Source organism: Centruroides vittatus, unplaced genomic scaffold, assembly GCF_030686945.1.
Source record: "Centruroides vittatus isolate TY-2023 unplaced genomic scaffold, ASM3068694v2 scaffold_450, whole genome shotgun sequence".
Taxonomy (NCBI): domain Eukaryota; kingdom Metazoa; phylum Arthropoda; class Arachnida; order Scorpiones; family Buthidae; genus Centruroides; species Centruroides vittatus.
Window position 1 is genome coordinate 535,828 of NW_027122709.1, and position 15,311 is coordinate 551,138.

The 15,311-nt window shown below is 37.2% G+C and overlaps 2 protein-coding genes across 2 annotated transcripts in view; one reads left to right on the forward strand and one right to left on the reverse strand.

The window, feature by feature from the left end:
• The window catches only part of Ppn (Papilin), a 40,202-nt gene extending 35,368 nt beyond the window's left edge, over positions 1–4,834 (forward strand). Inside the window, exons 35-37 of the mRNA XM_067287324.1 lie at positions 1,606–1,869; positions 1,937–2,212; positions 4,084–4,834. Coding sequence (XP_067143425.1) covers positions 1,606–1,869; positions 1,937–2,212; positions 4,084–4,244 — 701 coding nt within the window. The 3' untranslated portion in view covers positions 4,245–4,834. The remainder of the gene's footprint in view (positions 1–1,605; positions 1,870–1,936; positions 2,213–4,083) is intronic.
• LOC136989237 (ubiquitin thioesterase OTUB1) overlaps positions 4,819–15,311 on the reverse strand; it is a 55,553-nt gene continuing 45,060 nt past the window's right edge. The window contains exon 8 of the mRNA XM_067287344.1: positions 4,819–5,489. Coding sequence (XP_067143445.1) covers positions 5,295–5,489 — 195 coding nt within the window. The 3' untranslated portion in view covers positions 4,819–5,294. The remainder of the gene's footprint in view (positions 5,490–15,311) is intronic.

Consider the following 15,311-nt stretch of genomic DNA (forward strand, 5'->3'; position numbering starts at 1 on the left):
AAGAACGACCGTAAAAAATAGGCAAAAGCTTTCCGTCGGCCCCCGGGTAACCTTTACTTATCGAGTTCCCGACAGATTCGGCGGCCGTCCGTAGGATGCCCGAATTCACGGTTGCCACCGGTAAATGCAATTTTCGTTGTATTGTAAAGTACTGTACAGTATTTACAGGCTTTATTTACGATTTTGACGCTTTAATTTATTATTAGGGAATTTTCCGGCGTTATTTTTACCTTAAATTATGCGTATTTGCCGTTTTAAGTTTATGGAAACGCTTAGGATCTGGGAATGGATTAATCGGCCTTCCCGTTATTTCTAACCAGAAAAAACGACCGGGAGTTCGAACGCCCCCGGAACGAATTAAATTCCAAGTAGCGGTAAGCGTTTAATAGTCGTTTTGAGTTAATTTAAAACTTTCCAACTACGCCTTTTAATTAAAAAGAAAATTAACGGAAGAAGTACAGTACGTTCGAATACGGCTTTCGGGATTTTTTCCACCTCGCCCTTTGGCCGACAAAATACGACTTACCGTAACGTTTCATCCGTGGGTTGGGAAAAATTCCAAATTTCCACTTTGAATTTTCCTGCAGGTGGGTTTCTCCTTTGCCGTCAAACCACGCGCGCGACAGACCAAGGGGAAAGTACGAAAAAGTTTTTTGCCAGTCGCGTGTCGGGAAGGAGCCGGTCGAATGGGCAGGATGGGCTACCTACGTAGGCCGGGGAGAGGGAGCTCCCAGTAGTCTGTGGAGAGTGTATTTAGATAAAAATGGAAGCGTATGTCGTATATCGGATCGGCTAACTCCCTCCGTCTCTCTAATTATTTATATAATGGGCGATGGGCTTTCTGCGTCGGTAATAGCGAGATTGCGGCCGATGTTTTCAACGCAAAAATGTGAACTTCGAGCGCCGCCATCCTGTAAGCCTAGAAGTTTGACAATGGCGTTTGGAAAGTCGGTGGAATCTTGCTCGACATTCCAAACGCCATTGTCAAACTTCTAGGCTTACGGGAAAGCGGCGCCGAACGTCCCACGTTCACGTTTTCGCGTTGAAAACGTCGGCCGCAACCTCGCTATTGTTTTTACTTATTTTCACTTTCCCGGCAGTTATACATAATGGTGGAGAAAGTAGGGTAGTCATTGATGGCCAGATTTTTTACATTTTCGGATCGGCGGACCTAGAAACGCGGAGAAATGCAAAAAGATAAAAAAATTCGGGCCGTTTTGTGTATGTATGGAGGGATGTTGGCCAGGGGCGCGATTTTGTTCAACCTTTTCCAAGCTGGATAACTTCCGCCCCTTTTGTTCAAAACTTGCGAAATTTTGCGAGGAGGTCGGCGTATTAGGGGGATCAATGCTATTTCGGACGAAGGCCGAGCGTCGACGGGAGTCAAACCGGAGAGGATTTTACCGATTATCGGCATTTATAATTAAATTAATTATACACGAAAGTCGTCTTCGACAGTGGAATTATTATTCCGTTATTCCGGATAATTATAACCAGTTTATAATAACCGATAGCGTAAGATTTCGTTAAAATGCGGCAACGGTGGCGTCAGTGGGGTTTTAAATGTTTCGGCGTCGGTGGTACTAATTGTACTATCGTCGACAGTGGCGCCCCGTATGCAGACGGAAGAAGAGGAGGAGAAGACAGCGGAGCCGGGATCGGAGGTGGTGCTGGAATGTGCGGCTAGCGGCGTTCCGGCTCCCCGCGTTTCTTGGACGAAAGACGGACACCCGGTGGACGGGAGCCGGGTGAGGGCCGACGGTTCTCTGCACCTGTCTTCGGTGGCGGCAGCCGACGCCGGCAACTACTCGTGCCTGGCGGAAAACCCGGCGGGTAGGGCCGGCCGATGGGTGATCCTCAGGGTGGCCGGTAAGTAGGGGGCCCGGGGCGGGAGACCACCCAGTCCCCACACTCACTCGTCCGCTTCTCTTTGCAGTGCCTCTGAAAGTGGAAGTTCGCAGCAACAGAAGAAACTATCGGCCGGGCGCCACCGTGCGATTGGACTGCGCGGTGGAGGGCAGCCACCGGGACGGGGTGCGCTGGTATTTCGGAAACGGCAGCGCACCGGCGGAAAACGACGAGAAAGTGCGAGTGTGGCCCAACAGCACGCTGACGATAGAGGCGGCGGAAATTCGACACAGCGGAAGATACGTGTGCCTGGTGGAGGGTGCCCGTGGCCCTGTCTCGGCTTCCTTGGAAATACAAATAGCCGGTAGGTTTTTTGAAATTCCGATTACGGTTTGTACGTACTGTACGTTTAAAATTTAGAAGACACAGCTTGCCAAGGTCAATTTCCTTGGCGTTAGCCGTATTAATACCGGCAGCCGGTCGTAGTACCGCGTTTTAACGTTTACCGTTTACTGGGATTCCCGTAACGGACTCTTTACCCGAATTGCAGAAAGTGCGCGGTAAAGAAAATTCGATATTTTTCGAAATGTGCGGTTTTGATTTTCGATTCGTCGGTAGAATTTTATACCGGAAACGTTCGGAAATAGTCGATAAAAGTGATTTTCGCAGTTACCGGCAATTTACAAGTTTACCTCGTTTATCCGGCGTTAAGACCTAAAAACGGCCAAGTCTTATAAAATTGCTTGGAAAAGTTTCCGAACCAAGGAAAAAACCCTCTTGCCTTTTTTGCACGGCCACACAGCCTATTTGGTTACTCCGCGCCCCACCAACGTGCCGAGACACGTTCTACGTTTCGGGAATAAACCGGTCGACCCACGACCGAAGATAGACCAGTCTTATCTGCGCAAAACGTCAAAACGGATGGAAATATTTCGAAAGCGCCAAGTGGCCTCGACACGGCAGGTGGGTTTTCCGGCTGTCCGAACTCTTGTTAAGGTAATATTATAAAGACGAGGACCCGGTTTATTAATCCTTGCCGGTGTTTTCCGTAATTTGGCAGCGCGTTAAATTCCCGGGAGTCGATACGTAAGCGCCACCGACGTAAAAGAATCAGCTAGCGCGCCTGCGGCCATATTTTCGGACTTCCGGCGTAGAACGTCCCCATAACCTTTTCGGACCCGACCGAATTAATTATTTTGCCAGCCCAGTGGACCCGGCGCGTTCCGAGGGAGACCGCCTACTAAGGGGAAGAAAATCGCGCCGAAGAACGAGACCGAAACGGCGTGGCGCGACATTACGCTTTTATTGACTTTCCTCGCCCGCTCTAACTTAATATCTTAATTGTGGTTCCTTTTGTCTTTGGTATCCTACCACCGATAATTCTATTAACTGGAAAGAACACTAATCCGCTGCTTTTCTTCTTTCTATCTACTCCCAAATAACTTTTAACTCTCCGTTTCTCTACTACTTTGCCAGACTAATGTCGGGTGGTGTAAGGGATCCGGTTTACGCCGACGACGTCGTTTTAAATTACGGGTTCCAGTCGTAACCCCGAAATGCCTAAATTCTCGGTTCCCAAAGAGAAGTTTGTGGTCCGTGTACGAGTGCGTGCGGAATGGATTTCCGCCTACCCGAAGGGAAGACGGGAAAACTTGGTAGGGAATGGAAAATTTTCAAAAAAGTGCAACGCCGCGTAGAAAATGAATAAGAGCGTATTCTCCGAAGAGAAAACCCTGCCCAAAAGAAAAAAAGCGCACTTCGTAGCCCCTTCGAAGTGTTCTCTCACGCGTTCCTCAAATAAATTTAGTTTAAAAATGTAAATAAATGACTTTTATACGTTATGTTTTCGGGATTATGATCGGTACCCGTAGATCACCACGCCGAATTTCGTATAATTTGTTTCTAAAATTCCCTTTATCTGTAACTTGAGAAATATATATAGAAACGTGTTACTTGTGTGGCGCAAGCCAGACTTTAGTAGTTTTTATATTAACAAACAGGATGTGTGCTATAGAAAATTTATTACTGTCTGAAAATAATGCGTGGAAATTTGTCGAGCGTATGGCGGGTGGTTCCGACCCGAAATAGACGAAACAGAAAATCAAACAAATGTAGTTTAAATTATAAAGACTGACTTTTGATCGGTTCTATTTCGCTGTAATAAAGATGTGTGTGTGACGGTAACCGTTAATTTTAGCAGTATATCGGATTAATTGCCGTTAATCTCTCTTTCAGACGTCGACGTCCCCGAAGATTGCACGGACAAGCCGTATTTCGCTAATTGTGATTTAATAGTGAAAGCCAATTACTGCGTTAATCAATACTATGCAAAATTCTGCTGTCGGTCTTGCACCGTGGCCGGTCAACTGTCACACTCTTCGCAGAAACATTCGTAACCGAAAGACTGTATGAAACAGAGGACTCTTAAGTGTTTTCATTTGCTTCCCGTATCGACAGAGTCGGAACAATAGTGTTATGAACGTGACGACGACAGAACTTACCGCTACAACTGACGCGCGACGGTGCTTCCGTGTGACGTAACTGCGCCAAATTTAGACAAACGTTTCGCCACATCCTACTTCTCCAGAAAAATATGGGAGCAGAGTCTCGTTAGTGCCAAAATATATCTCTGCCGTCAATCTCACTTTGTATACAAAACGTGCGATTTTTTCTGGAAAATTCTAGACCGTTTCCTTTTTTTCTTCTAAATCGTTATTTTAAGGAGAACGCGACGTGCGACTGTTATACAGTTTTCGTAGTAGAGAATCTCCAAATCCACAGTGTAAATGTGACAAAAAGGTGGATGTCTTCCTCTGTACCTTTGCTCGATCGTCTACTTCGTCTTGGATCAGACCTCTGCGAGAAATTCGTGAAATCACTGCCAAGATTCGTTCCTCGCTTCATCTGGGTGTTTGTCTTTTTATATCTCGTTTTTACAGTTACTTTGTTCCCATTACCGAGTCAAATAAATTATTTTGTTTGGAAACATCTTTATTCACTGCATTAAATCACGTGCCAAGTAAAAACAAATGCGTACAGAAAACTTTGGAAAAGAAAAGACGGGATGGTGCACGACTGCCGACCGGTAAACCACACTACGTTGTCGATTCGCATTTATTCGTGTAAAATAACTTAACATGGAAGTTACCGGATGTTAAGGCTACAACGAAACGGATTAGGATTAGGATTAAACGGGTTAGAAGAAACAAACGTCGGCAACTATTTTGCTAACGAGTAAAAAAGAGTCTCGGGACTAAACGGGAAGAACTTCGGTGCTCCGGAGGGCAGTGAAACGATGGCGCGCATCGATTATATCCTAAGTGTTTCCTCAGTTTTAGGCCAAGGACGTATCTCTTACCGATCACAATTAGAAGTTTCTTTCCGTAGAACGAATAGATAGAATCTGCCAGAGTCGTCTGGTGGAATGTCGACTGTACAACCGTCGGTCAGTATAGGATGTCGTAATGGCCGGGTCTGTATAACAGGTGAATTCTCGGCTCCTTCTTCTCCGGAAAGTCGTGCGCGTTGACTTCCGATCCTTCGCCCCTGTCCATGTACTGGATGCGCACGCCCACGTTCAGTGCCAGAGTCAGCGCGATTATGTGGATGTGATCGCTCTCCTTGTACATGGGTTCCACTTCCTGAATAAAAGAAAACACTTCAGTAACAACCTCTTACGTAAAACACTAAATGAAAGTGCCACGCGACTAATTTTAACACCGTTATTAAATACCTGTATGTCGTTTTCGACTTAACCAATACCCGCGTTTGTCTTTTGATCAGAGAATTCTCTTATCCCGACAATGTCGCCATTGCCGGAAAATTTTCTTTGTAATATTAATTTAATTCGTATACACTAGTCGCCCTATTCGCATTTGACCCGTGCTAACAATTCTACGAGAAAAATGGGTTAGACGCATGGGACTATTTCTACTTGCCAAAATTTTAGAATGCACAGATAGAAATTGTGCGCCCTAAAAACAGTCGTTCTGACAAAATGTGACTTTAAAAATAGATGGGTGGAGCAAAAACAGTTAGTAACATTAATCTGTCCTAACTGTTTTGCACGGCCAAACTCCTAGGGAACCAGGCTCCCTTTATTACTTACTTTTGGTTTTATTATAATACATCGCAAGTTTAATAGGTTACGTTTGAGATGTTTCTGTTACAGATAAACAAGTCTGGAGTGAACAAACTTCATCGCAGCGTCTAAATCAGCGTTTCTCAAAGTGGGCGATAACGCCCCCTTGTGGGCAGTGAGTAAATCTAGAGGGGTGCTGGAGGCAAGGTACTGAATGGTGACCAAAGGCAAAAGTTGGGGTCACTGACAGCCGTTCCCTTTCCTCTGTTAAACAAATAAGAGGAAACATTGTGTTTAATGGTTTCCAGATGTCGAGAACAATGTACGGTAAGGGCACAAAGTGTGAGATTCATAGGAAAAGTTTTCCTAGGAATACTTTTCTATCTTTTCTCACACAAGAGAAAATGAGTTAGGAGGCATTGGGTATAACTTTGTGGAACAAAGGGGGCGGTGGATCGAAAAAGTTTGAGAATCACTGGTCTAAATATTAATAGTTTTCAAAAAATTTGTATAAATTATGGGTAGTGTATACAAAACTAATTTAAGCCATTGGCTCTCTCTCGATTTTTTTCTATTTGAAAATTAATGTGACAAAATTTAATTTTTATAAATAAAACTAAAAATCGCATATATTTAATAATCAAGTTACAAAAAAGGTAAATTAACAAGAAGAAAATTCATTTTAGTTCGTAAAAAGTATAAACAAGTTTCATGAAATAAGACGACACAATTATAAATTGTAATTATTTACTTTTCGTCCTATGTTTTCATTAATCTTCTTAATAGCTACTTTTGAATTTGAAGGATTATGCATAACGACGCATATTTGCATGCCAGAGATACAATGAAGAAAATACCGATTTGAATTAAATTTTAATGTCGAGTACAATTTGTAAAACAAAGTCAAAACAATTTTTTTTTTAATGTTTTAACAGAGATAAAACCAACTATGGAAAGCAATAATAGGCCCGAAATGTACTGTACATACTGGTTTAATAGAATCTCGGCCAACTTTCCTTATTGAAAACTGTGGTAGGATAAGTACTTTAAATTCATAGCAAATTTAAATGTAGCTATTAAGTAGATTACAAAATAAAAAAATCTGTAATCCTAATTAACTTGAAGAAAATTCGCTTAATACTATTGTCCATCCAGTCGTCATCTGCCACGTACAATGAAATGATTACAAAGGTATGGCAAACTGACGTTTTACTTTCCCTGCTGTTATGTATACACAACGAGAGAAAATATTGGAATCGTGTCAACTTTGACCTTCCGAGTTTTTTGCAAATCTCTGAACCTCCTGAACCAAAAAAGTCAAAAAATTACGTGGATGTGTGTGTGTGTGTTGGCGTTTATTTCGTTTAATATCTCGGGATGGAATGAAGATTAAAATACAAATTGGAACGGGCATCTTGTATATAAAGGATGCTATTAAATTTTGGTGGTGAAAGGTCGAGGGGGGTCGTGTGTCTTATCTCGACAGAGGTAGGACTTAATGAAAAGTTTATTCGATATTGACGTTTGCACTTTTTTTATATATATATAAAACTCATCCTTACCCTCAAAATTAAGCTTTTTGCCATTTTATAGTAGTAAAAGATATATAAAGTTTTTCGTAAAATCTCATTAGATAGCGCCACAAACAATTTTATTTCTTTGCTTAATAATACGGTTTAAAAAAATAATAAAAACTCAACAGTAGAGAAGTTCGCAACTCGTTGCGGGATTTTATTTCGCAAACTGGCAGAATAATCAGTCACTGTCAATGTTAAAAAGCAAGTAACTCGGTTAATATCAACACACAAGAACTATTTTAAATAGTTTTATAGTTTTGTAAAATCGTCGATCGCAAGTTTTAAAAATACATATCAAAAGCAATCGTCTGAATAAAGAGTCACATTATGATGACAATTTCGTACACTAAGCTTCAACCACGTCTCAGCCTTTCTTTGTAAGCTTATACAGGTAGAAGGGTGACAAACCACCTTTCCAGATGTGCACATTGGTATTAAGGACTCAAGCACATTGGTATCACGCGTGTATCAAGAAATGGTCGTCTTAATATGACTATTTATTCAGACAGTCGCTTTTTATAATATTTAGTTTTATATTTTCTATTCCAAACTTGAATTTTGTCGAAAGAAACTTCTTAAATAAAATTAGAGTGCTCCACTGGCTACAGTTTGGCTTCACTTCAGTTTTGGAATTTGAGCTAAACTGTAACACTCCTTCATTTTGATAACAAGAAACAAATATAAATAACATCTGCGTAAGATATGAAACAAAGCAAAAGTTTTTAAGTTATTGTCGACTAATTTAATGGAAACAACTAAGAAAAACAACAAAATGTAATATGATAAAAGACGGTTTGAAATGAATTAATTTGTTTATATTCCTCTGAAATAATTATTTAATTTTCCCACTTTTCGGACAATACTCAATAATTATAAAAACCTCAAATCGTAATTTTTACTCCTATTTTCTCAAAGAAATTACCTGACTATTATCAGTTCTTGATGTCTCTAAAGCAAGTATCTACACTGTACCTACACTGAAGTGGAAATGTGGGCAGTCTCACCAATCTATGCCAATTGCATGATACATTTTAATTAATAACTAAATAAAAATGCCATTTTAGTAATTTTAAATTGCATTGTTAAATTCCTTGTGAAAAGTTACATCTATTAAACCCTTTTTCATCCCCATAAACAGTTTCACTTTAATTTCTATAGCAGACAAACAGCCACACCTTCAGAAATACGGCATAGTAAAACCAGAGTAAATCAGAATTGCATAGTATCAAATAATAATTGTTTGTACTCAAAAACAGAAGAGATTTCCAGCTTATAGTACAATTTAACATAGAAACATAAATCAATGTACAGTAAAACCTAATTACATCAAATAAAATTAGAAATAATAACAATGGATTAAAAATACAGAATAATACTTTGAATACTTTTTGTATCATATTTTATTACTAAACTAGCAGGTAGGCCCGGCGTTGCTCGGGCAAAAGTAACGATAGCGATAATTAAGATTATTAAGTTATAGTCACAAAAGAAAAAGAGTAATTTCATCAACAAACTAAGTATTTCGAAAGAAAGGCCGAATTTGAAAATCGAATGTTCTAATGTTGTTCGATTTTCACGACGTGTTCTGATTATATCGTTCGATTTTCATCGAATGTTCTAAAGAAGAAAGGTCGAGAAAAACCGAACTAATCTGTTTAAATTTGAAAATCTAACATATTACTCTTTTTCTTTTTTATTTTCTTCCAGAGCCCGTAAATCTTGCCCGTCGCTTTCTCTTGTTCTTCATTGTTACTTAACACTATCATTGTTACTTAACATGTTATTGAACTCAACACGTAACATTGTTATTGAAAACGTTAGTTCTTTCAATAAAACTATCTCAGCAACAAGTAAAGGTGTTGTGTTGTGAATTAGACTAATTATTTGCTGAGCAAGTATCTGCTTTATGTTACTTAACACTGGTACTTAAATTTGGTACTCTAACTGTGTACCAAATTTCAACTCCTAACCATTTTAGCGAAAATGAAGATTATTACGTTACAGTCAACCCTGCCCGTTCACTTTTTCACGGAATGCAAGAATTAGGTTCTCCCTGTTTCCAGACTAATTACAAAACTGTTAGATGGATCTAAAAGTATGTTCGATTTCCCGCAAAAACGAAAAAAACTGCATCTGCGTCTTGCACGTCGCTTTCTCTTAACAATTCCATTGTTACGCCTTAATCCTGTCCCTCTCCCCATGAGAAGTGTGCGTTCTTGTGACGTACCCTAACTGTGTACCAAATTTCAACTTTCAACACCTAACTATTTGGGTTCTGCACTGATTATTATTATCATCAACTCGTCTCGATTACATATATAGATAGCAAGGTTGAGGCTGAAGTTTTAAACGCGAAAACGTGTACGTCTGACGTTCGGCGCCACTTTCCCATAAGCCTAGAAGTTTGACAATGGCGTTTGGAATGTCGAGCACGATTCCACTGACTTTCCAAACGCCATTGTCAAACTTCTAGGCTTACGGGAAAGCGCCGCCGTCGAACGTCCGACGTACACGTTTTCAATTTAAAACTTCGGCCTCAACCTCGCTAATGAATGAAAATGTACTTCAGAACTTGAAAAATATATTTTTCTGTAGAAAAAATGTGGCGAGTTCATTTCAGTTTGATTGTAGTCATCAAAAAACAATGACCCGTGCCGACTTAAAATAAATTTAATCGGCACTGGTCGTCGTTTTTTGATAATTTGTAATATCTAAAGGTTAGGGAAAACTGTTTTCTCTAACCTTTAGATATTACAAATTATTATTGTATCATTAAATGCAGTTGACAACATATTGAATTTCATTAAGTCAAATCTCTTGCTAAGTCATATTCAAGGGCACCAACTGTAAGGGATCAGAAAAGTGGTGCTAAGCACTAAAGTGGGTCCCCAGCCCTTAGGGCATACATGGTTGTATTTTATTTTCCTCCCAATATACTCCTATAAAATCAATGAAATTTGTCTGTCTGAAAAGTAAGTCGAAACAGTTTTGAGAATGCATTTTTCCAAAGAATTCATTTCAAAAACATTCACGAAAGCTGCATATGAGAACTAATAACTTACTAGTGCTTCGATACTTTTTTCAGCAATTATTTTCTTAAAGTTCTCAGCCTCTTCAGGTATATAAGCAGAAGAGGGCCAATGAAATGGTAGAAAACATTTGTTTTTAAGAAAATAACTGCTGGCAGTAGTATTGAAGCACTAGGTATATTATTAGAATTTATTTCGTGCCTAATTTTAGAAGCAAACTTATCACATTAAAATGAACTGAAACAACAACCATTTAATTATGTAAACTTGAAGATATACACAAAACGAGCAATTATTTATTGTGACATTAAAAATTGCAGCCCAGCATTATGGCAATCATATTTTTAATATATTTAATTTAAAATTTATGCTCTCCACCTCAAATTAGTAGTGGCTTGCCCTGTACATCATACTTTTCCTTTAACAATAGAGTAGTGTTGATCATCTATTAACTGCTTCCAGGGGAAAAGTTTTGAATTGAAATAACGTAACTTCCAGTTTGCATCAGAAGTTCATATATAGTTAGTTGAAGCCTACTGCTTCCAAGGTTTCGATATCTGGTCTCAGATTTCATCTACCTAACTCCATTCTTGAGATTAAGGAAAGACACACAGATGGACAACAGTGGGAATTTATAGTATACAATTTTTTCAAATTGCAGCCCAATTACTTGCCATCTTAGCAGCTTTAAAGCATGGGTAAGCGTGTTTGTCGCGATCTCATTACAATAGTTGTAATTTCCATAACTCAAAAATCCTCCTCTGTCCCTTCCAGTTCAGAAATATCAAAAATCAACAAAATTGGTTATAATGTAATTTCTTCTCAATACTTCTGTCATCATCACAGTCGTGTAATATAAGAAATGTGGATTCCATGCTAATATGGTACATTAGAGTGACAGAACATTAAAGTAACAATGTATCTTTAAATAAGATAATGTGTCTTATAATTTCCAACACATTTCAGTTGATCTTATATGATTAAAATTTGAGAATGTATTACGGCAAGGATTGAGGATTATCTGAACCGAATTTACGGCAATATTATATTATGACATATAATAGTCGTCGGACACCAAAATTACACAATTTCCTTTTTACAATATTGAATTATTCTATTAAATAACTTAGAAACTAAGCATATTTATTTTTGGAATAATCTCAATTTCATTACAGATAAAACTTATGAAAATATGAATATACCTTTTTAGAAATACTATATTAAAAATACAGTTCAGTTTATAATGAATGCTTTTGACAATGCATATAGTTACAAGTAATAACTACTTGCAATAGTCTATATCAGTGATTCCAAAACTAGTCCATTGGTCCATTTTTAAAGATACTTTTATTTTATTACTTAGCTTTAAATAATAATTAAATTATTATTTAAAGCTATGTTAATCTTTAAATTGAAATGTGATACATTTGTATATTATGTATTAAAATGTTATATTTTAATGATTTTTTGAAAAAAAGTTGGTTCTTTTTATTAAATTTTATAAATTATTTATTCTGTTATTTTAACAAAACTTTTAAAATTAAACAAAAAACAAATATAACATGCCTCAGATACTTAGTATTACAATAATTAATGGCTATAAGTTAACAGCTGAAAATAAGGGTTCACAAAAATATGTTTTATAATAGGGTCTGCAACGTTTCAAAGTTTTGGAACCACTATTCTACATCATTGCATGCCTTCTTAGAATGCTACGACAATTTTTAAATAAACATCAGTAACTTGTGGCTAATACATTTTTTAAATTCATTTGTATTTAATGTATATATATAAAGATTTTAACAGTTACAAAAAAATATTGAAAAATTGTGCTTTATTAAATTTATGTAAAAAATTTTTTGTTACATCTGAAAAGTTTTGCAGTTAATTTAATATTTAAACTTAAAATTTTATGAAAAATATTTGGCATTTTTTATAGCTCACAGAATAAATAAATTAAACTTAATGAAACTGACACTCTTCCCTGACTGCACTTAAATAATAACCAAACCTAGACACTAATCTTTAAAAAAAAGCTGCATTTTTTACAGGTTAGTGTCTAGGTTTGGTTAATGAAACTGATATTTTAATATTTTGTTTCTTAATTTATTGAATGTTAATTATTTCTAAGGCCAATTCGTGCATGCAAACAGTAAAATTAAGTCAATAACAAGCATCGTTGATAACCGACTCAATCGTCAGCTAAACTAACCTAGCCGACGGCAGACACAGTGAATTCAAATAATAGCAATTTCAGTGTCAGGTCTAATAATAAATTTAATTTTATATACAGTAATATGACTGTTAGCAGTTTTATTCGATTATTTCCCCAAATTAAAATTCTAATTATTTGGAATCCAAATTTATTGCATGCTATTACTTACTCAATAAATTTATTTTATAGATACTTACAATCAAATATTAAAAAAATGAAGAAAAACAGATATATAGTATTACCTGCAGAAATTATGAATTGACAAAATACAGTGGTGCCTCGTATAACGTACGCCTTGAATAACGGACGCTGCGAACAACGGACTGACTGCGAACAACAGACCTTCCAGCATAATTGGTGACTGCTCCATGGGTGCGTTCTTTAATAGCGGTCGCTCTGCGTCTCCGCTACTACGCTGCTGTTTGTAGGCATTTAGGAACGACAATGAAAGAAAGAAAGATGGCTCCACCCGTGCTATCGATATGATGGAGGAATCTATAATTCTAAAATATGAGCTTTTAAAGGCAAAAGAAGGGTCCCAATTGTAAAATTTAACCATAAAATGGATTATTTGTTGAAAGAGCATTCAAAATAGCCATGAAAAAAATTCGTAAAGACACTTTCATCACCGTGTGCGCTAACTGGTGCTTTCACAATTTCTAAATTTTCATTCATAAAACCACATAATGGACCCGGAAACGAAACTATCTGAGCCATGGAGAATGCCATGTTGCTTTCCACTGTAAACTACTGCTACGAGCGGCCGTTTTTGCCGTTCGACGGCGCACACTCCCACCGGAATTTAGGAACGCGTTCCGCGGGAATTTTTTAAACGGATGTCGCTCATGCAGAGTTACGCGGAGGAATAAAAAAATGCACCCCATGTTCATTTTTTTATGATACAGTACGGTTATTTTATGCTGCAGAATGAATTAGATGTTTTAACACGTATATCTATGGGAAAATGCGTTTCGTATAACGGACGTGCACCTAGAACGAATTAAGTATGTTATATGAGGCACCACTGTATATTGAAATTTTTCAACTGAAAAAGCAGAAACAGATTTAAATTTATTTAAAGACTGTCTTTCACTATACAGTGGAACCTCGCTTAACGAGCACCCCTCACATCGAGTAAAGCAAATTGTAAAAAATGACTCGCTTAACGTGCGAGCGATGTTTCACATAACAAGTGAAGAGGAGAGGGAAAGTCCTGGCTTGTGTGCATGCTACATCAGTCTGTGTTTAGCACTCGTTCTGCTAGCATCTTAGTGTCACTTATGATCACACATTTTTCCAAACTTGTGTTCAGACATATCACATATAAACAACAACAACCATAGCCTGTGATATGATAAATATTCCAAACAATATGCTAAATTCTTGGGCTATGTAAAGGCTATAATTAAATATTAGAAAATATTTAAGTATTTCTATTTTTTTTTTTGTTTTTGGCAAATCAAATTTGCATTCCAGGTTGGTTCATTCCATGCTAGAAGAAATAATGATTATGATTCACGCTCCTTAACAATGTATATTGTATAATTTTCTTTGAATAAACGTTATACATAAAATATTTGAGTAATTTTTTAGCATGGAATGCATTATTGTAGTTTTCATTAATTTATATGAGAAAAATTGTTTCACTTAACAAGTGTTTTGCTTTACAAGTAACATTCTGGAACGAATTATGCTCATTAAGCAAGGTTCCACTGTACACAGGAAATTACAATGGCATAGAACAGTGCAGTTAATGTTTATAATATGAACCTGTAATTATGTTCTTTCATCATACATTAATTTTGTTACAATCAATTATTCATCCTAACTTTATGAACAGATAACTATATTCTTTGGAATCACCATGCATATTTTGGTAATTATGTACAGTAATGAAAATATTATGTTATGCCCAATATTTTATCATGTAAATTTTACATCATAACAAACACATTTTAGAAATTTTTAAAAATTTACAATATTTTAACACTAATGAACAAAGAATATTAACCCATGGTCTTTTTAATAACTACAATTATCTGAAATTAAAATAGATATTTATTTCAGAAAAGTTATTGGATAGCACTGCTAATAAAAACAAAAAATGTTGGAAAAAAGTGATGAATGCTTGCAATAATGAAAAAAAAATCTATTTTATTGATGTTCTCATATATAATATAGGGTGTCCACTTAACTATTCAGGGGCAAAAGGATCTTTCCAGCATAGGTTATGTATGTTTTCCCTATCCACAACCTAAATTGCCATACACATTCTTCTGCTATCTGCAACCAGCACAATATGCAGACAATACGGCACAGCAATTTGAGTGATGCAATGAGATGTTAAATTTACAGTATGATAAACCATAACTCCATTAGCACATTTTATGGACTGACTAGGGACTGTTTTACCCAGAATGTAGTATATAACCATCACAACATGTATCACTGGACAAATTGTGATGCACATGATGCATGTGACACCAAGTGCATTTTATCCTAAATGACTGATGTGGAATTTGGCATGAGCAGCTTCTTGGTCCCATATTCATTGACAATAT